The 27670-nt window shown below is 40.2% G+C and overlaps 2 protein-coding genes across 2 annotated transcripts; one reads left to right on the top strand and one right to left on the bottom strand.

Annotated features, from left to right (window-relative positions):
* Nucleotides 1–1570: 1570 nt before the first annotated feature.
* On the bottom strand, nucleotides 1571–15329 carry kdm1a (lysine (K)-specific demethylase 1a). The gene is made up of 20 exons (XM_030786288.1): nucleotides 15037–15329; nucleotides 13975–14140; nucleotides 13622–13755; nucleotides 13402–13480; nucleotides 13192–13284; nucleotides 12841–12947; nucleotides 12504–12585; nucleotides 12133–12227; nucleotides 11440–11457; nucleotides 9741–9883; nucleotides 9243–9333; nucleotides 8797–8931; nucleotides 7217–7290; nucleotides 6974–7085; nucleotides 6214–6346; nucleotides 5841–6028; nucleotides 4513–4627; nucleotides 4210–4337; nucleotides 3352–3498; nucleotides 1571–2476 (listed from the first exon to the last, which is right to left on the bottom strand). Exons 1-20 carry the CDS (start codon nucleotides 15310–15312, stop codon nucleotides 2291–2293), a joined length of 2502 nt encoding a protein of 833 aa, XP_030642148.1. The 5' UTR covers nucleotides 15313–15329; the 3' UTR covers nucleotides 1571–2290.
* A 3374-nt stretch (nucleotides 15330–18703) lies between these two features.
* Nucleotides 18704–21124, top strand: tmem30b (transmembrane protein 30B). The gene is made up of 7 exons (XM_030787467.1): nucleotides 18704–18889; nucleotides 19091–19195; nucleotides 19291–19398; nucleotides 19511–19601; nucleotides 19706–19846; nucleotides 19953–20159; nucleotides 20943–21124. Exons 1-7 carry the CDS (start codon nucleotides 18704–18706, stop codon nucleotides 21122–21124), a joined length of 1020 nt encoding a protein of 339 aa, XP_030643327.1.
* The last annotated feature ends 6546 nt before the right edge of the window (nucleotides 21125–27670 follow it).

Below are 27670 nucleotides of genomic sequence, written 5' to 3'. Positions count from 1 at the left end.
AACCTATCAGACACTCCCAACCTTTTTTTGTAGGCATATACTCCTATAATTGTGGTTAAACCTGCTTATGTTGCTAATGATTACCACCTATTTTGTTTAGTTGTTTGATATAGTTGTTTTATCATGCATTGGAGTATATGCCTACAAAAAAAGGTTGGGAGTGTCTAGAAGGTTTAGTGTTAGTTTTCCGTCTTTATTTAGTCCTAGTGACGCGTTTCACTATTTTCAAAAGAAATGTTCGGAAATCTAAAATATGATATTTGCTATTGACACACCAGTTGAGAAGACAGAAAAGAACTATTTTAAGACAAATGTTATGTGAAAAATCTTACATACCTAAGACTTTTGCACAGTACTGTACATTTAGTCCAGTGGATATGGTTATTTTGTTATAGAAATACTGCCTTCAGCTTATTTATTCACAAATTTCTGACAATAGCTGTCTGGCAGTGTGGGATAGTGACAGGTCTATGTGGTAGTGCGAGATAGTTTTACGTGTCTGTAAACAGTATGATCATGTGAGGATTCATCGTCTGTGTATCCTGAGTACACCTCCCAGCAGTGTCAGTATTTGTCTGTTTGCGCAAATGTACACATACACTCCCAACAACAAGTGTCCAAAGACGTGTGTGTGTGTGTGTTTTGAACAAGTGTGTGGGAGTTCAGTTTGCTTGTATCGGTACTCCAGGCAAGCTGTGTAAAGGGTATATGTGAGCCTATAAAGACACCAGCTGCAGCGTCTGTACATGTCGCTGGGTGACTCATGCTTGACTCTGAGCTGATGGGTTGAGACATGCAAGGCCTCCAGGAGAACTGAGGAAGAGTGTGTGCTAATAACTGCCATAGTAACACTAGAAAGAGCAGATTATAACCCACTGCTTTAACGAGAGACACAGGTTGATAAGTAGGTAGACAGACTGACAGACAGATAAAATTTAACTTAAAATCTCTGGAAGAGAATTCTGTTCAGAGACAAGCTCCCTGTGGCTAATTACAGCCACATGATGGAGAGCACTGGAGTAATGCATAAAGGTAGGGGCCCATGGCCTGGTCAGGACATCAAACTGCCTGCTTCAATACAAGCACAGCTCCATCGTTACCCCGAAAGTAGCACAGAGCTGCCAAGGCCCACCACACATACTGGGGACAGAGCCAGTGGTGCAGCTAGGTTAAAGAAAGGGCAGTCAGAGCAACAGTAAAGCTGGCCCTCAAGGCCAAGCAGGTCGACCAAAAAATAGAGAGAGAGAGAGAAGAAGAGAGAGAGTCAGTCACAATAGCAAAATAAAACAAGTCTTCACCTGTTTCAACCTCTGTACCAACCGAGTCACTTTATGCCGACACTTGTTTTCCTCCAGTAGAGGCACAGTGACATAACAATTCAGGAAAAAAGGTTTGGAACATGCCACTATTTTATTTATTTAATAACAAAGTTAGGACAAATGTAAAAAAAAAAAAAAATCACAACGACAGCATAGTATTCATAAAAAAAGCAACAAGACACAAGTTGACAAAAACATCCATAATTAAATAACTGGCTTTTTCACTACATTTTTTGTAACAAAACATTTAATCTATATGAGCATAAGCAGTAAGACCTACACAGCAGGACAGCAGCTAGCATCATATCAAACAAACTAACACAAAACTCGAGTCCATGGAGTGGAACTGGGCTTGAAAAAAAGGTTTGGTTTATGTATCAGTTTGAATTTTGAAAAGTTTGTAATCTCTTTTATTACACTGTTGTGACACAAAACCTGTGTGTCAGACAAAGGTCAGGCTCAGCCAGTCATTATGTTATTACACTATGTTTTTAATGCTACAGCACACAAAGGCCACTGCTTGAAGTAGTAAATAAATGAGTAGCAAGTGCAGCTGATCTGCTGGTGTTTTCATACACACACGACACTTCTGACTTGGATCGACGTGATTTCATAGTACTGAAGTAACAGCAGTGACTCAGCCAGACACAGGAGAGCAAGAGGGTTTAAGCCCCACATCACAGTTCCCTTTGCATTCCTGATTCACATCCAGAGATTAGCCTCAGTGAATGGAAATAACTGGAAGCATGTACCTGCCTGAACGCAAACTATTTTCCCAACACACCCAGACATACACAAACACACACACACACTCACCCAAGCATTCCCGGTCTTAGAAGTCACAATTGTCTCGGTTTGACTGTGGAGGTTGTGAAAGGGATAACAGAGCCTCAAACACACACACACACACACTCATTTTCACTCTCTCAGTGAGGAGTCATCAGTTGGTCAATGTTGGAGGTCTGCTTGTCTCAGATGCTTGGGGAAGGCTGTGGGTTGGCATTGGGCGTTGCCTGCCGCGGGAGGGTGTACATGGCACCCAGGAACTGGTCAGCAATGCGTCCAGCCTCTCTAAGGCCGCTCAGCAGGGCCCCATGCACAGTGGCTGGGTAGTTCCTGATGGTGTGTTCCCCAGCAAAGAACAGTCGAGGGACAGGCTGTATTAACAATAAAGATGTCAATATGTAAGCACACATCATTTACAAGGTACATAGAGACATCACTGAATGAAAACAGTTTTAAACACTTTTAAGGACTTTTCCTAACACCAAATTTCTATTTTCGAGGTCTCCACATAACATAGCATTTCACTTGAGTGTTTACATTGTAGCCCTTATCAAAAATGCAAAGTCCTGGTCACATGTATATACTGAGTGAATAGAGTTTGACACTCTTTTTTGCCATTTACCCCTATGAGAGTGTTTTAGAGCCGCTGCTTAAAAGAAGGAAAAAAAATCTAAGATTTCAAGGATAAAGATGTAAAATTTTGAGAAGAAACATGTAAAACTTGTAATATAAAAATAACAGGTCATAGTTACGTGTGTATGTGCAGATGGAAGACAGAAGCCAGATTTGGTGAATTTACACTTTAGTATACAAAGTAGACAAATATGAATTCATGGGTGCTGGGAGCTGTTCTCTTCACTGTCAGATCCTTTATATTGATAATGCTATGGCTTCTTTCTCATAATATTAAGACTTTATTTGTAATGCGGTAACCTTTTTTCTCTATGTATGACAACTTTGTAATATTTGTGAAAAATATGTGCTCAAAGCATACACATAATCACTTTTAGTTTTAAACACTTTTAAGCACTTTTCCATAAGACAGGCCAATTTTCCTGATAATTCAGTACTGAAATTTCGAAAAGCTAAATTCAAGGGCTTTAAGCACCCTGTGTGAACCCTGCATTTAAGACCCTTTCAGATCATAAAGAGCACTTTTCCATCCAACTTCTCAACACAGTACCATTTAACTTTTCACAGAGCAAATTAAGTTGAGATAGATAATGAGAAAGTTCCAAGTCCTAACCTGGGAGGCTCCAGGAATGGCTGGGCCAGGGGTGATGGGCTGGGCCATGAGGTCATAATCATTGCCAGAGGAACCAGCCGCCACGTAAGAGTAGGAGCCACGAGCCCAGGGGTCAGCACGCCAACGCGTCACCACCGTTTCCTTGGGCTACCATGGTGACACAGGACAGAAAAATGATTGGCTGATGCTTATGCTGGAACACTGAAATAGTTTTTTGTTTTGAAATATACTTCTATACAGACGGTCCCCATCAGAGCTCAATTACATAATAATTTTCAATGTATCAGGTTCTATGGCACGGTATGGGATGAAATTTGTTCCAAAAAAAAAAAATATATATATATATATATATATATATATATATATATTTCTGCAGATGTGACATCTTTCATCTATGGCATTCCTTAAATAACATCTTACATGTATAAAAGGAATCAAAGAGGGTTATGTTAGGGTCAGAACTGGAACTAATTCATGTTCTACAGGGTGTCCTCTGCAACTGCCTGCGCAGCATATTGGTGGCTAAAGTCTATACTGGGTTCCTTTTTCGTTGCTCTCTCTTTTAAAGATACTAGTCAGACAACAGTTCTTTTTAGAGGATTTAGCTGATGCTGGAGATGCAAAAATGAATTAATTGAGAGAGGTTAACCAGAAGCTAGACAAATGGTGTATGCATACATAAAAGTTACACTTACACAAAAATACACTTAATCTATACCATTCTATCAAGTCTGAGGAGATATCCATGGCCTATCATCCCACCTTGATTCCTTAATGTATAAATTCTAACAGCTCCTGCCTGTGTATAGACCAGCTTCTAATGAGACATACATGTATAACAGTACTATATGTACCCACCTGAGGCACTGCGCTGCTTCCAAAGATGCCTTTAAGGATGGCCAGGCACCGGCCTACGATCACATCATCACTGATGTTCTCCATTATGCCTGCAGCCTCTCCTGCCATCAGGGCTAGAAGAATAGGGGCTGACAGGGGACAGAAAAATGAATCAAAGACAGCTCCTAAAACTCCCAAGATCCAATTAAGGATAAAAGATCCAAAACTACTTTAAATATATTACACTTTAAATGACAGCTTTCTAACTTGCTGCACTCTGTAACTGACTACTCAGACCTGAGGTTCAAGACTAGAGGCCCTCACCTTTGTACAGGTTCCAGAACAGGAAAAGCTCTCCTCGGCTGGCGGTGGTACTACCAACATGCCCAAAGAGGTTCACACTGGGGTCCCAAAATACTCGGTCAAAACACAGCACCACCTGGTGGCGGGGAGGATATGCAACCAAGAGTTTGTTGCTATCAGCATGTAAGAGGTCGCTCACATTTCAAGGCAGTCGAACCCTTTCTCATCCCTCATCTCTAGAGGCAGAACATAAATTCTAAAAGAAATCAATTACCTTTGCCCTAAAACGCTCATTGTTTAAAACACAGATCAAATGCAGCAGTGCTCTACTTCCATATTTGGTTATCTAGGGGAACACCAGGTAAGGACAAACTGTTAGGAATTTCCCGCTCGAGGCTGTAAAACTGACTAATTATGTCTTGCTGCTGAGTCATGAGCAGTACAACAAGCTCTAGATCGCGCGAGAGGCCTTCGTCCGAGTGAAAGAAACAAAGAACAACAGATTTTATTCTCTTTGTTTGCATCTATCTCAAATCACTGTAGTTAGCATTCTGACATTCGCAGCAGATCTACACAGCTGTTTCTGATCTAGCAGCCCATCCATAACGAGACGTAATCACCAGGCGCCCACTGCTGGCCAAAATGGGTAAGGGACAAGGGGTCACGTTACATAATACTGCAGCATTCTTTTGCTGCCGCAGAAAATTAGTGAGGGGAGAGAAACTGCAGATGCTTATGCATTCCAAGCTTATGTGTGAAAGCAGAGAGGCTGGAGGAAGCGTATAGACCTGACTGAATTCGCACACTGACCTCAAAAAAACGCTTATTTTCAGCTTTCGTTTACCTTTACCCCAGTGGGAGATCTTACAGAGATGTTACTTTTAAGAAGAAAGGTACCCTTTGTCTAAGTGCTCTCCCCACGTCTCAGCGGCTCTACAGACAACATGTTCAGAGCCATGGCGGAGGCTGGGACCATGCCAACGTGAAATTAATATGAGAAAAGCAAACAGTATAAGCATTTGCAACCCCACCTCATCCCTATAGGTTAACATGACACACACTGGAAAAACATGTAGAAACATGTTCTTAAGTCTGGAAGCTAACCCAAGCACTAACAGACAGGGAAACAAGAAAAGCAAGTCAAGATAGCAAAACAGAAGCAGACCGAGAGGCTCACCCCAAGGGCTAGAAAAAGGAAGTGGCGGGGAGACATGGTGGTAAAGGCAACGCAGCAGAAGGCTACTTCCGTGACCATCTGACTAGAGACTAGAATAACAATCATTCAGGTAGAGAAGTAAGGAGTCATGACAGGGTTAGTTCAGGGGCTTTGAGAGGGGGGTAAGGCTGACCTTGTTGAGGTTTCCAAAACCCATCCTCTGAATGGCAGCAGTCTTCCATTCAGGCAAAGGTGGCACAAACTGCACTGCAGGAGGCTGCTGTTTCATGACGCCCAGCGGCAGTGTGCACAACACAGCATCACATTTATAGATGAACGTCTGAGTGGTGGAGCGTGTGTTCACTGCAATCACCTCACAACCTAGGAGAAGAACAGGGAGGGAGGAAAAGAATCAGATACAGAGAAGCAACACCTTGACCTCACACACACACACAAACACACACACACACACACACACTCAACTTTAATCTCAGAACAGCAGGGTAAAGTATACAAGACACAAAAACAAGCAGCTCTATGTTCGGAGCTACCTGTAAAACACCCACCTGAGGCTGTGTAGCGGACCTGTCGGACGGCTGTGTTCAGTTTGATGTCCAGACCTTCAGCCAGCGCAACAGGCACGCAGGAGTAGCCGTTACGTACCGTGAGGTGACTGCCAGTGAATTCAAAATCATCATCCTGCAGACAGAAGGCCGGGTCAGAGAATTACAGTGAGCCAGACAATGTTAGTGTCAAAACACTGTAATGTAATGATGCAAATCATATTTCTGTGAAAGAGCGCATCAGATGGCTGTATGAAGTATGGGAAAAATCATATCCAATTAAGCAATGAAAAAAAGAACCCTAAAGAGAACTTAATGTACTACATCTCATTTTAGAAATACTTGGGACCGACTGCACTCTGTGAGTTAAGATGTGCTGACAGAATTTCTCACTGGCCTGGGAAAAAACGGGAGGAGGTCAAGTTTTCCTTTCTCTGTAGTGCTTTAATAACGAAACTCCTCTTTCATAATTGATCAAAACGCAATATAATAACCAATACGATTTATTTATATTATCACTGCTCTGTCATTAAGCATGCATATACTGACAGCTCTTCTCGTGGCTTTTATATTTGCCTTCAACCTTTGAAAAGTATCAGCAGTCCAACAGACACTGAAATAATGATTAATTAAAATACTTAATCCCTACTTACACAAGAACAAAATGACAGAATCATTTACATTATTAAAAGTCTGCAGTTTCATCTCATTGTCCAACCAAGTCACAGCTGTAGATAATGGTGTAGTCAGTGCGGTACTGTACCTGATCCCAATGCTTCAGAGAGAGGGTGGAAAGAGGGGTAGCATTGGCAAACTCCAGGTTGGCAAAGTGCCAGTCAAGAATCTGTCGGTCTCGTGATGACAAGTATACATCACTGCGAACAAGAAGAGAACATAGACAGGGGTAAAGACCGGTTCCCCGGTTCAGTTCAGTGAAGAAGTTACATGAAGGAGTTAAAGGATTTATTGGAGTGTGTAGCACAATGTTTTTTGTTTTTTTTTTTACCTGGGTGGGTTTGCCTCAAGCTCCTGCAGCCTTTCCTCAAGTTTAACCTGCATCTCTGTCAATTCATCATACTCCTAGAGCAAGGGATAAACATTGTCAATGTTTGAAAGATTTCTATTATTGGCCATGCCACTCTTTCATCATGTTTGGATCCTGTACTGATTTGCATGCCTTCATACACCAGCATAAGCTGAAATGACAGTTTATAGTTAACCAGTCTCAGCCATGTTCACGAGAACGCTAGATAAGACCTATGACTAATGTAATCAAGTCTGCAGTCTCTGGGAGTGTGCTCAAATGTTGACATTAGGGGGCTGAAAGTTAAAGCCCACACTTAGTAACAAAGGGCTAACTCATCCTCCAGGGGAAACCTGTACTTTCACCCAACTGAAACAACAAAATGGGCTTTTAGATGACTCCTCCATAAAAACCACATCACAAAGCTCTGCGGTGCTCTTGACCCTGTTTGGTCCTGTGTTGTGTGAAACGTGTTTCCTGCCACACAGCTTAAGTCATGCTCTCTGGCCCAATGAGGTTAGAAAAAGGGCAGAAGTCTACTATAGAAAGGGCAGCCCTGGCACAAAAGACATCATTTCAAAATATCCAAGGCCAGCTCACCATACAAGAGTGTGTTTCACATCATGAAAGTCAGTTTAAACAATTCAATTCGTTGTATGACAGGAGCTCTGTCTTGCGTATATTTGTTCTCTGACTGGCTTGTGTTGGTTTGTTTTGCTTGTTATTTATTGCAGATGTTTATCAAGAGTTAACACAAACACACAAAGTAGTAATCCGCAAACTATTCAAATATAGGCCATTAAAAACGTTAAGCACGGAACATTCTTTGAATTGTCGACAGTGAAGTACTTTAAGCTACAGACTTTCTTTTCTGTTTTATTTAATTTAAGAAATGTTTAGTAGACACGATGATATTCCCAAACAAACACAATGCCAGCGTGCATTGTAACACCCCCCGCCCCCCCGTTTGTTTTGTCACTACGAGGTTGGTCCAATTACTAGATGCACACCCCAGGTCACTTTTCGCATTGAATAGTTAAAATAAATTGTTTTAAATATGCAATATGTGAGTGCATTTAATGAGTTGTAATTGTAGCTGGAAGCTACTAACTAGCGATTATGCCTTTTCTCAACGTGTGCAATCACACTTATTCCTTATCTTACAACTCTGTAGGACAAAATAGCACCTCATGAAATGAAATTTAGGAAAATTATAGATAAATGCTTTAAAAAGGAGCATAAAGCAGCAGGCTAAATTAACATAATGCTCCAATAGCAATTTGTGAAAAATACTGCAGTGTTTTTGAGAAAAAAGAGATCTGCATATGGAAACAAAACCAGACAACCCTTATTGGGCCAACAATCTTTAGCCAATTACTTAATTAAGATAAACATGTTGTAACATGCACATTTTAATCCCAATCTTAACAAATGTTTATGGCAATAGCTATAATTCCCAGGTGACACCCCTTCCGCCTTTTCAGTTTTGCTCAGTATCAGTCTCTAAATGTGCTAATGAATGACATAAGAGTACAGTTAATGTGTAGTCCCTGTGTGGTCACCTTGCAAAGTGCTGTCAGGTCACGATGTTTGCTCTTCACCAGGAACTCAGCAGTGATGTCTCTGGGTGGCTTCACCTCACTGGCCTCCTTATACTGCTGGTGCAGTTCCTTCACCTTCTCTTTAGTCGCTACCATCTGAAAATGAGTGAGAGAGAAAAAAGAACAAATGTCGTTATAGACAGACATACAGAACACGAGAAAGGATGAACCAAGGGCAAGAGAACAGAAGAAAATAGAGAGAACAGAAGAGAAGCGAAGCAAAGAGAAGGAAGCAAAGAGAAGAGAGGAGAAGAGAAGAGAAGAGAAGAGAGGAGAAGAGAGGAGAAGAGAGGAGAAGAGAAGAGAAGAGAAGAGAAGAGAAGAGAAGAGAAGAGAAGAGGTTCTGACATATTGCTTAGTTGAAGTAAATTAAAACAGACATTGTTGAGCAGTCAGTTAAAACAGACCTTGTTGAGAAGTTCTTTAAGTTCCTCCTGGGTTTTCACGATCTTTTTCCAGTGCTCTATCTGTTCATCTTTAACATGCTTCTCTTGCAACCTGAACACATCAGAACAAAGTTCAGTTCACTTTTCATCAAAACAAACTGTTTCTCAACCCTCCACCAAGAGACAATGCATATAAGGCAAACTATTACTCTCTAACAAATTTGAATGTGTACATCATTTCTCATTAATGTGTCTGAAATATTCACAGGACCCAGAGTATACTTAGAGTCAGAAGAGGAGCTAATAAAAGGTGCACTCTCAAATCGGCAACAGTTATGGTTTTCGACAAAAAATGCTTTTTGTTAATAAACTGATAATTATTACATTATATTAGTATCATCACCATGTAGTACTACTGACACATTAAACTTGAGACAAATAAAGCTACCCTGGAGCACCTAGCCCAGTCTGGCCAAAATGTTCAGACTGAGTAAGACCAGCTTCTGTGAGACCACTCACTGTATGACCACTTCCAAGGCTTGACCCAGGGACACAGGTTTGCTGTTGAGGAAGTTGAAGTCCAGCTGGTGGCTGAGGTAGGATGTGGCCTCCAGTAGTCGGTTAAACTCCTGCTCCACCATCTCGTCCTTCTCCTTGGGCACCTGTCATACGAAACTCACCGGTTACATAGTCTGTAATCACTTAGAGCAGTAATGCACGGTCTGCATCTGAGCTGGTCCTCTTACGTTTCAGCATCTGAGGCATGCTTTGTCAAGCTGAAAGTAGGGCTGCCCCCTAATAGTCGACCAAACCGTAAGTCGCTGAGAAGAGTCTTAGTTGACCAAGTTTTCATTGGTTGGTTAGTCGCAGAAAAAAAACCCCTGAAACTCCATTCGGGAGCTGCGCCTTTTCGTTAAAAGGTATTAGACCATGTCGGGCAGGAGATCGTCCAAAGCATGGGATCATTTCGAGCGTGCAAAGGATGACCCCAAGAAGGTGACAGGCGTACCTTTGCATGCAGAGTTTGTATATCATTCCTCGACTTCAAACATGTCATATCATCTGAAACATGTAAACGGGATATTATCCAAACGGGATATTATCCATCTTTAAGCGTTTGTGTACATTAGGTAGTTACGAAAGTGAGCTGGCCAGCTGCTTGCTAACGGAACTTAACGTTCTGGCGTCCAGCCAGCCAGGCTGGGAGCTGGCTTGATATAGCTGTGATGGCTACAACACTGATAAAATTATTCCAACACATTCAGAATAATTACAGCTGTTGCCTTCAGCACTGTCATTAACAGGAGGCTCGCTTCGTGCGTGCGCTTGTAAAATTTATGTTTTAAAGGCTCGTTATTATGGGTTTTCTCTGTAGTGTAGCACAGTGTTACTAATATTACCTACAACATTCTCTCTCAGCCCCGGAACTCAAACCATTTTCTGATGCCCCCCACAATATACATATTTAAATAATTAAATTAATATCATAAACATGCGATGACTAGTCAACTAATGGCTTTAACTAACAACTACTAGTCGACTAGGAAATCTTTGGTCGGGGCAGCCCTAGTTGAAAGCCTCAAATAATATAAACCAAATGCCTATGAAATACAGTTTCACAGATGCATGTTTCTTACTATTCTCTAGCATATGGAAATACTTTTTACAGCACACGAGGGAATAGTCTTTACAAAAATATAACTGGCAAAATCAGCTTTTCTGAAATATGGTGATATGGGGCATGGCAGTCTTGACCAAAAATGACTCAACAGACGTGGCCAGAGAAGTTTAGGCAGACAAAATAATAGTTACACGTCCATTACAAATTAAAATATTTCTTTTTCCTGTGGTTACTTTCCCATCATCTAAGTGAAAACAAATTGAGAAAGAATTAAAAATTCATAAAACCCCCAATCATGAAGCGCTATGGTTAAAAAAAACCACACACACTTCCTTCCATTAAACTCAAACACACATTGAACATCGCAGACGCACCATGTTCCCACAGGGAAATATTGGCTCAATCTAATAATTTACAGCTTCTGACAAACAAGATCACATGTGTAAGTGTATGTTCTGTACACGTATGAATTAAATATGCATGTGATCAACTACTTTTATGTGGAGGAAGTATGAGAGTGATGTTGTTGTAATCAATACCTTTCACAGGCTATGCTAGTAAATAAAATGGAATTTTATGAACTGAAATAGTACTCACACTTGTGCATCTTTCTCCCTGGATAATACAGCCATCACCAGTCATGATGAAAGAGAGGGGGACAGTTACAGAGATGTGTTTGTGTGTGACAGGAAGAAAAACAAACAAAAAAAAGCAAAGAGAGAACATTTAGTATACAGGTGTCCTCTTTGCTCTTCCAGCTTTTGAGCTCTGGTAATTACGATCTAATTCAGCTGAATAAAATGTCCTTCTAAGCATACATAACGTCATACAAACATATCAGCATTACATCAACAGAAATGGACAGTGTAACTGTGTGTCAATGGGTTTTACATTGTGATCTTTGTTATTTCACAAGACAAACTGGTAGTCTTTCATGGCAACACAGAGCCTCATTAGATTACACAAGAAATTTTCAAGAAGAAATAGCAGAATGAGGAGGACATGCTGAACGTGAGTTACTGTAGTGTTTTGCCATTATTCTCATCAAACTGGTAGCACAGGGCTGTAAAAGGGGCCCTTTAGCAAAAAACGAGGGAATATATCCAGAAAAATACCAGGTTTTCTGTTTTGTATAACCACAAATAAAATGCCTACATATGATACTAAATTCCTGAAAACAAGGCGGTATTTTGTTCTGATTAAGAAGCACTTGTGTCTAAGCAATGTAAACACAGTTATCTGTCCTAAATGTCAATACCACACCACTTGTTTAAGAAGGTGTGTACTTACAGCTTGGCCGTTTGCCTCATAGAGCGGACACTTCTGTTTGATTTTAGCCAGTTCCATGTTCACCTGCTTGCTGATCACAGCCATGGGATTGCCACCTGATACAATACATATGCAAATGAGCCTTGGCCACATTTAGTATCATCAATCTCACTGTACATGTTTTTTCAACAAGTGGGCCTTGTAAACAGTGCCACCTGCTGGCCTCATAAAGGAAACGCTCAGCAAATGGCTTTACTGGTCTCTGAATTCCGCAAAACCTAATCCTAAATATCATTTGAGAAGAACCAGACCTGAGACAAACATATATTTCCGAAAACTTTTCTGTGTTATTTTTCTTTTTGAGCTGAAATAAAAGGAATACTTTTTCTCACCCAGACCAGTCACCACCATCGCTCCCAAATCAGCGACATAGTTCCCTTTGCGGAAGGTGGCCACTCTTCCCCCAACGCGATCCTGCCAACACATGAATTGCAACACATGCAATATGACCAGCATACACTAACAGGAGAATTTAGGAATGAGCACAAAATTATCTGTGATCTGATCATTGTTATTACCAAGGGAATGCTTTTACAAGCACAGGAAAAATGAAATGGAGCATTTAACACGATGCTCCGTTCACACTGTAACATTAAAATGAAACATTAATTCGTTTTCTGTAAGTTTTGTGATGAGTATTCCTAAATCTGCTGAGAGCAGTGTACCAACCCTGGCCTCCAGGACTGTCACATCCATCCCAAAACTCTGAAGCTGCCGAGCCGCTGCAAGCCCAGACACACCGCCACCAATTACAATCACCTTCCCTGTCTTTTTCGCTGTGGGCAAGACAAAACAAATAAAAGATTATATGAGGAATATATCGGAGCACTTCGGATCATTCAGGACAAGAGATATACTGGAGAACTGAACACCTTGTGCTGGTTGGTAACTGAACGTCTAAACTGTGGGTCTGTGTTTGTGTCCATGTGTGTTGGTGTTCATCTTGGTTGAGACTCACTAAAGGATTTTGTAAAATCAGAGCAGCTCAAACTGGGCATGTAAGGTCCAGCAAACACTTACTTGGTAGGGGTTTTACTCTCTTGTAGATACCAAAATTGATGAGACCATGTCTCTCCAAATAGCTGTGTATCCTGTGGACTAGTACGGCATCACCTGTGGACGTCAATGACAAACATCAGAGGCTATTTAAAGTAATACTGAGTTTTTTTAAACGCCTTTTAAGACTCTGAGCTGCACACAGAGAGATGAAAGGCAGGTCTGTGAACTCACTGTTGTAAGGAGCTTCAAGCTGTTGTAATGTAGCTTCAAAGGTCAACTGTATCTTGGGGTTGTCTAGCCAGAGTTGAAGCTGACAAATTAAAGCAACAAGTCAGATGAGCCATTTTCAAATGACCAATATCTCTCAATTCAATTTGGTTTACTTCACCAAGTAAACGTTCCACATTTTTTTTTTTGGTTCAGTATTTGATGTTAGTAGATGTTAACTCACTGTGCGGTTGCGGATGTAGAGGAAGACTTTCTGTGTCTGCTGAGGGCCACTGATGATGTCAGGGAAACATGCGGCCTCCTGGGAGGTCATGCGGTCATGTGGTAGGCGGCTCTGAAAGGCTGCGCCCTCTACACCTGCCAATGAACACATCCAAAAAAGTCAGTCTACAATTATTTTAATCACTAAAGAACATGTCAGTTAATATGCTTTAAAAAGAAGGATATTAGACAACTGAATCCGGTTTAAATTGCTGTGGGAAATGGTGGTAAAACACCTGTACCAACAAGGTAAGCAGGTTTAGATGGAAGGTGGAAATGTAAGCCCATACTGGTTAAAGCCATATCCCTGCTAACCTGAAGGTTCCTCTGGTTCGCTATCGTTCTCCTCTTCCACTGGCGGAGCAGGAGGAGGGATCACCTGCTTGCGTTCCTTCTCAGCCTTGGCGTTCCTCTCTTCTTCGGAGTAGTACTCATCCTCTGACAGATTAGCCAGGCTCTCGTCCATTTCACGGTACTCCACCTGCAACATTAGGCACAATAAAGGCTCCATTAAAACCATGTTCTGGCTCAGCTGGGTGGTTTTCCTTCATTTTTCTACTTTTCCTTTTCCTTAGTAGAAGTAAAAAGTGACAGAGCTTAACATGATCAAATGAACCTGAGCCCCATCCTTTCATTCTCAATACATGATAACTATCACAAACACTTAACACCGCCCTAACACTGGCAGCAACTTGTATGTCGATGTGCCGCTGTCGTCTAGCTGTCGCTTACAGCCAGCTTCTGGGCGTTGCTCACATAGTTTTGAGGAAGTGGGCTACAAATGTATTGACAGGAGATGCATCAATTTTCTTTAAAAAAAAAAAAAAAAAAAAAAAGTGTATACTAATAAATATTTTAAATATATATTATATTTTATATTTATTTATGTTATATTTACATTGTCTTTGCTATATTCATTGTGGAGTATGTTTGTATTTTCTTAAAGGCAGGCCTATAAATATATTGCCCAACATATGTCTGAACCCACAAATCACGTGCATTCCCACTGAAAAAGATGTTTTAGAGGGAATTTATTTTCCTGTAAATAGCGTTATCTTGCTTCCATGTTGTTCAGTGCAGTCCAGTGACCATTGGAAATGAACGACTTCCAGCCGCTTTGTCGCTGCCGGTGTGAGCACAGGATAACGCTGAGGAAAAACAACTGGACACTTCACAAGTGGTTCTGTTCCATGACACATAGCAGAGGTTCTAAAACTGTCATGACTCAGCTACACCACAGACATTGGAACCTCTCCATATCAACATTAAACAGATTTATCAGACTGATTCTGACTACTATGCACTTCTAACAAAAAATTAGTCTGAGAATTCCTGCCTATCATTTCCGAAATATAAGGAAAGATGCAGGATGTTTACTTTTGCTCTCTTGCGGCGGCTGGTCCTGCGCTCCTGGGCGGAGTCTTGGTCCACTCCACCAGGGCCAGGGGGGTGCGGGAGAGGGGGGCCCCCGGGTTCCCCACTTGGTGAGGCTCTCTCCTTCTTCTTCACATCAGAGGATCCCGGAGCAGAGGCTGCTGACCCAGCCTGGGAAACAGCAGGGGCCTCCGGAGCCCGCTCGCCTGTAGCTCCTCCAGATGAGGAAGATGATGAGGATGAAGAGGAACCAGGGTCTGACTTTTTACTTGACAACATAACGGATGAAAACTGCAGCCTCTCCTGAAAGAAAAATAGAAAAAGGAGCATTAATTCTAGGATACTAAGCAGATATAATGGAAATGCAAAGTAGGGAATGGGTTTTACTGTGCCGGAAAATGCATGACTGTTAAAATACAATGAAACTCCATTAAACACATGACTGTGAGAAGGAGCACCTGATGTGGCCCTGTTGATACCATGGAGATAAAAACATGAACATTAAAGGTCCTGAAAAAGTTCAAATTCTACCCTGAATGAAAACTCCCCAAGCAACATCTATTTTATTCTCAAACAGTCCTGGCTATCTCTGAGCAAAACCTATCTATTTTGCTTAGAGTGGTGACACAGACTTCGTACATTGTTGAGGAGAGTGGCACCAGCCTGTACTTACTCAGGACCCTGACATAGGCCTATCTCTTACTCTAGCTGTGCGGCTGTCAAGGATACACCAAAGGCTTCTGCAATCTCTCAACTCTTCCTTCCAAAGCAGGGAGAAAGTGGTCAGGAGAATGGTTCTGTTATCATTATACATTATTTTCTATGTTCCTAAGAATGTCCACTAGCTCTGTTTACACTTGGTATTAAAATGCGTCTTGGGCGATTAGATCACAAGTGGACAGCCGAGACACATCGCCATTTACACCTGTGTCTATTATGCGTCTCCAAGGTGTCCAGCAGACCACGTGTTCTGATTCCAATTCTGCTACGTCACTTTCACTAGAAGGTTATTACATTAGTCTCTGTCAGGGATGCAACAGGAGGCATCAGCATTTACATGACAAAAGATATGTGGTGAAATGCGTCCCTGACCACCTCGGCAAGTGGTTTGAGTGATCGGATCACAATGCATCCTGATGGTCGTTTACACTTGTATTTAGCACTGTCCATTTGTGATCTGATCGCCCAAGATGAATTTTCAGACGAAGTGTAAAAAGGGCCATTGTTTAGCCCAAGCAGGAATGCATGAACAGGGCGTTCTAATGGAATCTACAATACTAAATATAGGCACATATATATATATGTGTGTGTGTGTATAAGTTTTTTTATGAGGAATATTATGGAGCTTTTTTTCTCAAAAGTTGGTTCATTTGGCCCACATAGCTTGTATATACGTAAAGCCTCTTTGAGCCAAATGAACTACTTTTTGAGGAAAAACAAAAAAAACCTTATAACTTTCCTCATAAAACATATTTAAACATGAGAAAGACCAGGGACAAAAACAGGTAATTTTCCTCGTGCTCCTCTTTTAGGGACAGTACTTCGTTTGTCTTTCAAATATTCCTACTGTTTCACAACACTAAATGGTGTCAGAAATTAAATAAATAAATGATCCTGGCTAGTTAAAATAAATTAATAAATAAATGATTTTATATTGAATGCATTACTTCCTATAATAGATTTGGTTTGTTATGACATTGGTTTGTTTGTGCTTCACAGTGCTGAACTATTGAACTGGCATCAAAGGCAGCTCCTGGCAAAACTAACCGTCGATCAGCTACCATGAACAAAGGAACGTTCCGAAATTCGTGTATGCACTTAACGACGAGAGATTCGTGGGAACCGCACAATATAGTTCAGCGATCTCCACCTGTATCATCTTTTCTGCGTGCACTTGATAATATCCATTTAATGTCTGAGATCTGAAGACGAAATCACACATAAGCAAAACAATGAGATAACCGGCCATTGATGTTACAGAAGTGAAATATCGACCAGCTAAATGATTTAGCCGAGCTATCGGGAATGTGACTGAAATGTTACTATCATATAATTTAAGGCTTAATTAATTAATAGTTAATCCTTGTGGTCTTAAGCAACAGACAAATATCTGTTTCATCGATTTCATAAGACAACATGTCTGACGGGTTAACAGACTCTGTGGTAGGCAGGCTAACATGATCACTAAGTTTACAACCTATTCCTATTAGCTGAGCAACTAGCGGACAGAGAACATGCTCTCAACTTCTCATCAACTTGCGTAAAACTATACTCTCATTCCAGACTCATAAGGAGAAGTTTTAATATGCACATCAACATAGCTATCCAGAAAATTAGTAAATTACCTCGCTTGTTAGCTAGTTCAGCTAGCAACCTGAGCAGATGGGTTTTAACACCGTATTGAATGGGGCTAGCAAGGAGCATACGTAGCATTTAGCTACTCCGTGAAGCCAGCAAACAGAATGATGCGGGACTAAGATCTTTATCAGACTAGCTACGTGCATAATCACTAGACAGAGAGCTGTTTCTTCGCTAATAATGCCGACTTTGTATTTTTAGGACTAACAAATGTCTTCAATAGAAGTTTTCTTATTTACCTTTTCACAACGTACAGCCCAGCACAAAGAACGAAGAAATGAATGTAGACAGTCATACGCCAACCAACCCGATTATCCAATTGGTTTGGAAAGGGGCGGTTAAACATTTTAGAGATCAATGATTGGTTTAATATTTTGTCAATCAAAAATGTGGGCGGCATATTGTGAACATGCAAATGACTTTGACGCTATAATTTCATAATGTGGGCTAAAGCTTTTTTTTTTTTAATGTTTTGAAGAAACATAGCCCTTCAAATTCGTTATATATCTCATGATGGAGTGATTATCTTAGATTTATAAAAAGAAAAAGGTTAAAGATTTCAGAGCTTTCCAACTCTTCAGAGCTTTAAAACAGTTTAAAAAGCTCGGTTAATCTTATTCCCTTTCACTGAATTACGCTGAAATTAAATTTGTGTCTGGGGAGCTGTATGTACAGGACACGTTACTTATAAGTTGTTTATATGTAAATCAATACGTTACCACGTAAGAAAACAAAATAGGTGAGGACACATGACGTCAGTTTCTGATAATAGTAGGAAGCAACGATGCACTCAATAGATATCTACAGGTAAAGGTAAGAAAATGGCAGCTTCTATGCAGCTCTGTTGGGCGCTGTTTTTCGAGGACTGAGAAATGATCGATGAGACGTTTGTAGTTGTGTAGAGGCTAAGGTATCCTGAGAGTTGAACGGATATATCCCTGAGGGAAAAGGTAGGTAGTCTACCATCCAATTTACTTACTCTCTAAACTTTTGGTCGTCGACCAATTTAAGAGATTCTCACATTTGCGTCCGCCAGGCTGGGATGATGTACACTAAGCAAAAAAAAAATGTCAACGACTGTAACATTTCTTACTTCACATTAAAAATGTTACATTTTCGGTGGGGGGGCTTCAGTGAATTGTTTTTGAAATAGTCTCAGTATCTCAGTGAAACTTTGATCAGATCGCCTCAGGAAATGTTCTGTACTACTTAGGCTACTTTACCGGACCTGGAACGTAATAACTGACAAACCAACTGTTTTTTGATTCGTTGATGGTCCTTTTATTTATTTTTCCATTTAATTTGCCAAAAGATGAAAAATGAAGGGGAAATGGCCAACCGGCCAGACAACACTGCCTTTACTCAACAGAGATTGCCGGCATGGCAGCCTGTGTTGTCTGCTGGAATCGTCATCCCAGGATTTGTACTGATCGGCCTGGCATTCATCGGGATTGGTGTTGCTCTGTTTGTCACTTCTCAGAAAATTCAAGTGCTGGAGGTAAGAGCACTGTTTGATACTTAATATCAGAGTTCCTCAGAAAAAAGATGAAACTATTATCTGCCTGGTAAGTGAGATATAATGTCTTTCTCTTCCTTGTATATTGTTCTACAAGACTGTCAGGACCTCTGTTGTTCAAAGGTGTTGGATGTTTGGTGATAGGTGGTAATTAAAATTTCATGTTTGTTCTTCATCACATAGACAGATTACACTGGTGCGGAACAAGGCTCACCATGCTACGACTGTAGAGATACCTCTGTACCTTGTGTTTGCAGGGTCAATTTCTCACTCTCCAAGCTTTTTGAGGTATGGTTATGTTCACTCAAATCTGCTGGTAGTGCCATAGAATTAGAAGACAAATGGATGACAGAATTTGAGTTTGTGTATTTTGATGTTTGCAGGGTCCTGTGTTCTTCTATTATGGCTTATCCAATTACTTCCAGAACTACCGCCAATATGGAAGTTCAAGAGATGACGATCAGCTATCAGGTTATACCTCCGCCTTCACGGTCTGTGTTTAACAGAGGGAAATGAATCCTTTGTCTTTACAAAATTGTGTTAACTGTTTCTTGGGCCTGTGGTTTATGCAAAATGTTTTCTTTTTGTTTCTAAAAATTGAAGTCACCTAGCGAAACCTGTGCACCTTATCAGTATAATTCCCAAAAGAAGCCAATTGTGCCTTGCGGCTCTGTGGCAAACAGCATGTTCAATGGTAAGTTGAAATCAATCAGCCAGTCACTGAATCATTTTTAAGGGGTAAATTGTGTTTGTAAATACATTTATGGTTGAACGAGTTTTGTTCCTCCCATCCCATAGACAGTTTCAAGCTCTATCACGTCGTCAATGGTCAGCCAAGGCCGGTTCCTTTAGATGGAAAAGGGATTGCATGGTGGACAGACTACAACATCAAATACAGGAACCCTACTGTGAATGGTACTTTAGCAAGTGCTTTTGCAGGTAACAAACCTTTCTTGGAATAACAGGTTGAGTAACAAAACAGTGATATCAAAGATCAACGTTGTATTCATTGTTAAAAATTAATTTGCTTTCATTTGCTCCTTAGACACTGTAAAGCCAATAAACTGGCCTAGACCAGCTTATGACCTGGATACTACAGATCCATCCAATAATGGTTTCCAGAACCAAGACTTTATAGTGTGGATGAGAAGAGCCGCACTGCCAAACTTCAGGAAACTGTATCGACGAATCACTGAGGGAGATTATGCAAATGGACTACCTGCAGGGAACTATACCTTAGAAATCACCTACAGTATCCTTCAGTAATGATAATGCTTTGGTAACTGCGATTTGGGATGAGGTGGTAGAATGTGTGCATGTGGAAACTTTGAGTAGATGGACTAAAAGTTGCTCACAGGAGTGGTTATCAGGCTGTATAACATGCTGTTTCTGTAAGTGTTAAGTGTTTTTCTGTGTCAAGACTCAAATCACCTCCCCTGGACTTTTCCATTTGCAGTACTTTTCCTCTGTTGTGGGAAAGCAGGGGAACCAGTTTTACCAGTTGGGTGCGGTTTTGCTTTTGTGAGCAAACCATGTTGAATAAAGTGACATACTGCTGATTTGTGTAGACAAAGCAGAAAGGCCTTTAACAAGGGAGATTTTGAATATGGTGAATGTGATTATACAAATATGTACACCACACAGTTTAGATCTTTTAAGCACAACTGGCCCTTTCTTTCTTTCTTTCTTTCTTTCTTTCTTTCCCTCTTTCTATTTCTTCTGTTTTCTTTGACTAGTGATATTATAAACCAGCCATACCTACTGATTAATACAAGATGATCAGCTTGTAGCCCTTACTCTGGAGGCAAATGTTTCATGTGGGGTAGGATTGCCCTATGATTTCCAAAATTCATGAATGCTTCCATTCTTGCCTGGAAACTGCCTGTTTGATTTAAGTTCTTTATAAAGATTTTGAGGGGTCATGAGGGAATTTTAGTCTAAATGTATCTACTGTCACATGCATATCACACATTTAGGCCTCTTCTGTATTGTAAATCCAAGTCTTTTCAGTCCTTAACTCATCGTCTCTTCCCAGACTACCCAGTACTGGCTTTTGATGGCCGGAAGAAGGTGGTCTTCAGCAACGTGTCCTGGATGGGTGGGAAGAACCAGTTCCTGGGCATTGCATATCTAGTGATTGGCTCCCTTTGCATTGTCATGTCAGTAGTCATGCTTATTGTGTATGCAAAGTACAAATTCCCAGAAGACGAGCTTTAATTGTGCCATTGCACCCAGAAACCTAAGGCACAATTTAATAATGGAGTTCACGTTACCTGACCTATGTAAAACTTCCTAAACTGTCTGTTATTACATTTTTTTAGCAACATGCTTTTGCTCAAGGAACTTTGAAATGCCGACTTGTTTAAATGTCTTCTATTAATTCTTTCTCCAAAATTTATCTGTAGTTATCTGACCATGGTGTAGGCCTTTAGTGATTATTATGTAAATGTCTGAAATATGATATCTATATGTACCCTTTTGATGGGTCTTTTTAAACTTATTTAATATGCATTATTCTCAAGCCTCAGTGAGTTGTACATAGGAGCTGGAATGTGTCCTTTTCTTCCTCATTTCATTGTCTTGTGTATCCATGTGTTACATATTTTTTTTTATTTTGACTCAGGGCATTGTCATAATACTTTTGAATGTTTAGGGAAAGGGGAGCATATTTGGACTTCTTTAAAAAGATATATTTGAATACTTCTAGAAAACTTCTACTGTTCATTCTGGGAACTTGCTGCACCTGTTAATTTATCGTTGAAGTGGGATGGTACTGAGACAGACCTGATAGGACATGTAAAGTCAAAATCTGTATGTTAAGGACTCATAACATATAATAATTATTTAGTACAATGTAATATTGTGCCCTCATTTTAAATCCTCTGTTTGAAGCCATAAGTATAATAAAGGACCTTTGCTACATCTCTGAATTTCCTTGTTTTTGATGGATCCTCTCTCCCTCTGTCATGTTTACTTTTGTGAAATAGGTGAATGACTTGGCAGTTTGTGCCTGAGTGTTTTTAAAGGTTCTGGAATTTTAAGTGTCGTGATGTCACAACAGACATGTTCAGTGAGTGGTCCACAAAACACTAGTTCAACATTCCATGCTGATTTGCAGTTACACGTTCCATTGCAAACTATGGTTTAATGAGGGAAAGATGGTGTTTTCTTTTTGGCCCTTTTCCTTTTGGCCTTTATCCAGCCCACCACCAAAACCCCCGCCCTCGCCCATTTTCTACAGCCTTCCAGCATGGGCCACTGTGGGGTTTGACATGACTCCAGAAGAATTCTCGACATTATTGGGAACCGGTGTGGTTACGGGAAAAAACATATTATTCTACTCTGTGGAAATCTTATTCCCTTATCTCTCTGTGTTTTTGCTTGCATTCGTTTCTCTCAGTCTCTATAGAGCATACAAGAGGACACTGGTAGCACGAACACTGGTAAGCTCATTTGACATTACATTTTCATCTGATGAATGTGATGCTCAGTTTTAAATGACCTCACACTAACACCATAAAGAAAAGTTAAAATACAGAGTTTCTTGTTTTTCCTAAATACATTATGATTATTTTGGATTTATTGCCAGCGCTCATGTTCTGTTACAGTAATTCAGCATTTTAAAGGCTTTTTTTGTGTCTAAAAATGATTTTTAGTTTAATTAAAATTTATTTGAACATGGCTGTACTGATAATTATACAAAAGTTGTATCACTGCGTAATTAACAAAAAAGCTTTGAAGTTCATACAGGATACACAGTTTGCTAAAAGTCGCCTGAATGTCTATACTACAGTTTCAGTGAAACAGGTGGTAATTATATCCTTTGTAATTCGTTTCCCTGGTCTTTTTGTCTTTGTAGAAGAAGGCAGAGATGCTGAATGCCACTCTAACCCTGGGAGATCAAATAAAGCAAGGCCTGGCCCTGAACCAGACCCTCATTGCTGTAATGAAGAATGTGGAGTTGAGGCTCCAGACACTAGAGAGAAGAATGCAAATGGTAGAGGACAACAGGAGAAGGGGAGGAAAGCCAATTCAACCTAAAGAGGACTACAGCCTTGACAAGAAGGAGTACAACGTCGCATGCCCTTACTGTAGCCAGTGTGCATGTGGAGGAGACAGTGATGATTTAGGATTACTGCAAGACACAAAAAGAATGCCAACCACCTGAATGCTGACCAAAGCAATAAACATATGTCTAATTCATTTGTCTGTTTTATGATCTTTTTGTTTAGGCAAGGGATTTAATGAAAAACTTGAATAAACAAATATAATGAGAAATCAGTCTCAATTTGTAAACAAGATCACTGGATTTATACCAAAATTATATGTTCTGTATGATGTTTAATTCCATAACAATACCATATGACATGACCAATGACATCATAAAGAAGTTATTTTGTCATTTGTGAGATTTTAAGTTTGGTATTCTTATCTATATCTGGGTGGTTGAAGGTTGCTGTACAGTCTATCATCACTAAGACCAATTTCAAATATCAGCAGTCTCCTCAAGATGGTTTGTGGTGACTGTAAACCGCCCATCTGGAGCACCGTGGGGTTGGAGATAACACCTGAAGAGATTCACAGAATGCTAGCCGCTAAAGAATATGGACCGTCCAATTTGGAAATATTGATGGACATAGCACGTATCGCTCTGGTCCTTGGGGTGGCTCTACTCATCATCTTCTTGATTTACCAACGAGTTAGAAAGAGAAGTCAGCAAGAACAGGTAAACGTGGTCCGAAAGTCATGCCCATCGAAAGGTGCAGATCTATCTCTTTCAAATGTTTATAAAAGTAGGTTATGTCAGTCCATAACGGTATGCGTCCCAAGGTCCATATAATTTTTTTTCTAACTGTCGTCAGCGACCTGTCAGAAACAGCGCTGCTAACGGAATGGGAGACATGTCACAGTTCCGGCTTGGATCTGAGCGACAGGTGCAGATTCTGCGGAAAATCGAGGGACTTGAACATCGCGTCGCCTCTTTGGAGGAATTCCAGCGGTACGTGTGGCGCACGAGAAGTCCTTGTGCACCAAACATCTGTGACTGCTCTGATGAACTTTACACCAGAAAATCTCAAGTAAAGACATGAGGTTTTGCCTGAATCTAAAATAAAATCTCCAACGTCTGCAATTGAGGAGGCTTGTGCCGTTATTACTTTTCGTTGCTGCTGCTGCTTGTGGAATATTATACTTTTATTAATGCATAGTAATAATGATGCCGATGGGGTGAAATGTAATTAATTTATCAGTTCCAACTGGTAAAAATGTGTTGAGCTGAAAACATATATAAGACAACAACACCAACAAGAACAACAAACAGAGTTTCGGATAGGCCTACCTACGGGGAAAAAGAAAGAAGAGAATAAAACATGAAGCCCTCATCACTAAATATTTATTATTAAAAACTACAAATATTCGTAAAATGAGCAAAATATCATTACTGACCATTTGTTTATTCTCCAAGCTGCTGCGAACTCCCGATTTACATTTTACCAAAAAAAAAAAAAAAAAAAAAAAAAAGCTGTGATAACCCAAAGTGACCACAGGATGGCAATGTAGTATATCGTACGTTTTCTTGTGGCTTTCCGTAACTCACAGAAGCCTTCACCATTCTCTTGTATGTGATGGTTTGTGGTACGTGTGGTAAGTGATATTTTCATCTTTTTACGACTTTATGGAACCCAGGTGGAAATGCTAATACAGTCATATTTGTTAAATATTTTATTGATACAACCATCTGGGAACACATGTATATCATAATGTTTAATTTTTAAAATCTTAACCACAACATATAGAGGATTGTTAAATCATTCTGCTCAGTAAACTAAATTTGCTCCATCTGAAGATGATCAAAAGGTGAGAAGACCTGAAGTCTGTCTGGCAGAAACAGAGAGCCTTAATGTTTGTGTATTCTCCTCAGACTCCAATACAGACTGGATATAGTACTACCAATACTGTGTGGTTATTAGTCTGTGATATGGCTTACTTTCATTTCCTGTTCTTTGAGCTGGGCAGTGCCAGGGCAGGAGTTTTATTGAAAAAATTGAAAGAGAGGTGGGTATCCATCAAGCAAGCTGCATTTGTATGTTTTGTCAAAATCATACTGTTCATCATAATCTCTCTCACCCCCCCCCCCTCTCTTCCTCTCCTCTGAGCAAGTACAAGCATCAAAAACTTCAAATAACTTTGAGTGCATGAGACAATTTTGTGAAGACCAGTTTTGCCCCAGAATGTTCTCTCAAGAAACAAATAAACCCTGAACCATGCAAATATATCAGCCATGTCACAAATTAGAAGAGTGGCTGAGGAGACAGACACACATAGATTATAGCAGGACTGATTCTCTCTCTCCCTTTTTTATACATGCTCAAAGAAGAACTAATAATCTTACACTTGATTACTGACATGACTGGAGTGGTCATAGCAGCAGCAGCTATTGGTACAAAGCAAGGAAGCAAGAGGGAAGGTGGGAGTGGTTGAGAAAGAGACAGAGAGAGAGAGAGAGATTTTTGATTACTATTGTCATTGTGGGGGTCCCACAGTGAAGAGAATGGAGGAAGGGGGTTCAAGGTGCTGGAATGATTTCCACAGCATGTGAATGAAGCAGCTTCAATGGCTCTCCATGCCTGCTCTGACAACATTTAGATTTACCCACAGCTATATATCAGAGACTCTTTGCATATTTCATATCTCAGTGCAGCCCTCTATTGTTCATGGGTGTTGTCAGACCTTTCACCAAACATGGTCACTGAAATGTGCAGGCAGGTACAGGAGGAGATGTCTCCCTGACTCTGAACAGTGACCTCTATGGCTATGATGCGTTGCCTGTTTGTTGTCAAATATGACATGAGTCTCACCACTAGACCTCCCTCAGTGCCAAGAGAGAGGTCAAGGTAAAATCATTAGGAAGGACTCAGTATCCAAAACAATGTTGATGTATGTTCTTTTCTGCCATCTTTTTTTGCTTTTTATTTTATTGCCATTACATATGTGCATCATGTCATTTTCAAGTGAAAGAAATACTGTCTTGATAGTATTATAATACTATTATATAATATTATATACTAATTCATATAAAGATTAGCTGTGATTTGTGAGTGGGCGGGTAGTGTCCTGTGACAAAGCAGGTTTACTGTCATAAGAATGTCATGTTCTCTTGTCAAAAAGAGTTTTCTGCATGTTTTCTTCCTCCATTCACAAGGGTTGGCCATTTTCCTGCAACGTGTTAACTTTTTATTGTCAGTGTACCTCTGGCAGTTTTTAGCTGGCTAAAATGCAGCAGCTCAATCTTTGTTCAGAATATGGAATAAATAATGTGTGAAATTCAAGCTCATTGTGGGTTATACCCAACATATATTGACTGAAATGGCATTTCCCAATATTTGTAAACTATGAGATTCAATGTCGTATTTAATATATCATATATGTATAAATCCTCTTGACAGAAAGGAGACCTCCTGAGCAAAGGTGTTTGTGTTTGCTCCTTTGATTTAAGACAGAGAGAGAGAGAGAGAGAGAGAGAGAGAATTCACATGCAACCACACTTAAGTGCAACTGGGGTCTGAGAAAATTGAGGTCTACAAGAGGCCATTTCTTAACAAATTACTGTTAAAATTATTTTCTCTAATTGGAATTAGAAGGTCTCTGAGGACAGCTGAGGGATAGAGGGAAGGTGATGAAGAGGGTCTAACTGCTTGAATGGTTTCCGGGGAGACAGCCTTTCTCTGGCTGTCTGGAGCACTAACCTTAGGTGATGCTTGGAGTTTCAAGTTTTGTGGAAACTGCCAGCACACCTAGACATCCACCCCCCACGTTTTTGAACATATATTCAATCTCATTCTGACTTGCAGCTGTTCTCTGACTCTGAATAAGAGCTGATTTGCTAAGAATATCATCCAGGCTGCTTTGAGTCCGAAGTCTATGAATAATGTTCAAAATCTTCATGCAGAGATGGACCCAGACTGACTCGCTGTATACATTGTATACATGACACAATACATTGCTCACTATGGGCCATTAATAGTATTAATAGAGATTTTCAATGGGTCTATTTTTCAACACTCCTATGCTATACAGCTACAGCTGACTGGAATGTTAATCATTTTTGTTCACTTCCATTTCCATTACAAGTCATTCTGTGTCTAGGTCTTCAGAACTTCTGTTTGTAAGGCTGGAGATTTTTCACTCACCTCTAGATATTAGTGCCCTAATATGCCAGTCTTGAGTTTGGCGAAAACAGAGTTAATATTACTTAGAATTTTGCATTTCTTAACTCCTAAACAACTAGTTCATACTCTGAGATAATATTTAAGTTACTAATTCTGATCTCGAGGGCAATCCGTAAAAAAGAGTACTAAGGAAAACAACCTGAAACCCAGAGAGTTATCTGTCAGAGAGCATGGGAAAATGGCTACAAAGTTATTTTTGAGGAACCATAGTAAGTCAAAAGGTTTCGACAAGTTAAAAATATGCTTGTTTATTATTAAGTAACCTCAGACCTTCCTTTAAATTCAGCTTTGTTAAAAGACAAAGAAACTCCATAAGAAAGTGTGATAATGTCCAAGTTAGAATATGTTTTTGTTTGCATTCCTTCCCTGTGACAGTAATGACATTTGACAGATTTTATTTTTACTGAGCCTCTGAAAGACCAGAGACTTCTTCCTTTCAGCTGAGCTAAGGGGGATGTCTGCTTTAGAAAACTTATTTTGGGGAAAAAAAGAGGCTGGAAGAGTTATATAGAAAGAAAATGATGGAATGGAGGTC

This window comes from Chanos chanos, chromosome 10 (genome assembly GCF_902362185.1).
Source record: "Chanos chanos chromosome 10, fChaCha1.1, whole genome shotgun sequence".
Taxonomy (NCBI): Eukaryota; Metazoa; Chordata; class Actinopteri; order Gonorynchiformes; family Chanidae; genus Chanos; species Chanos chanos.
This window is presented reverse-complemented; position numbering and strand designations above follow the sequence as displayed.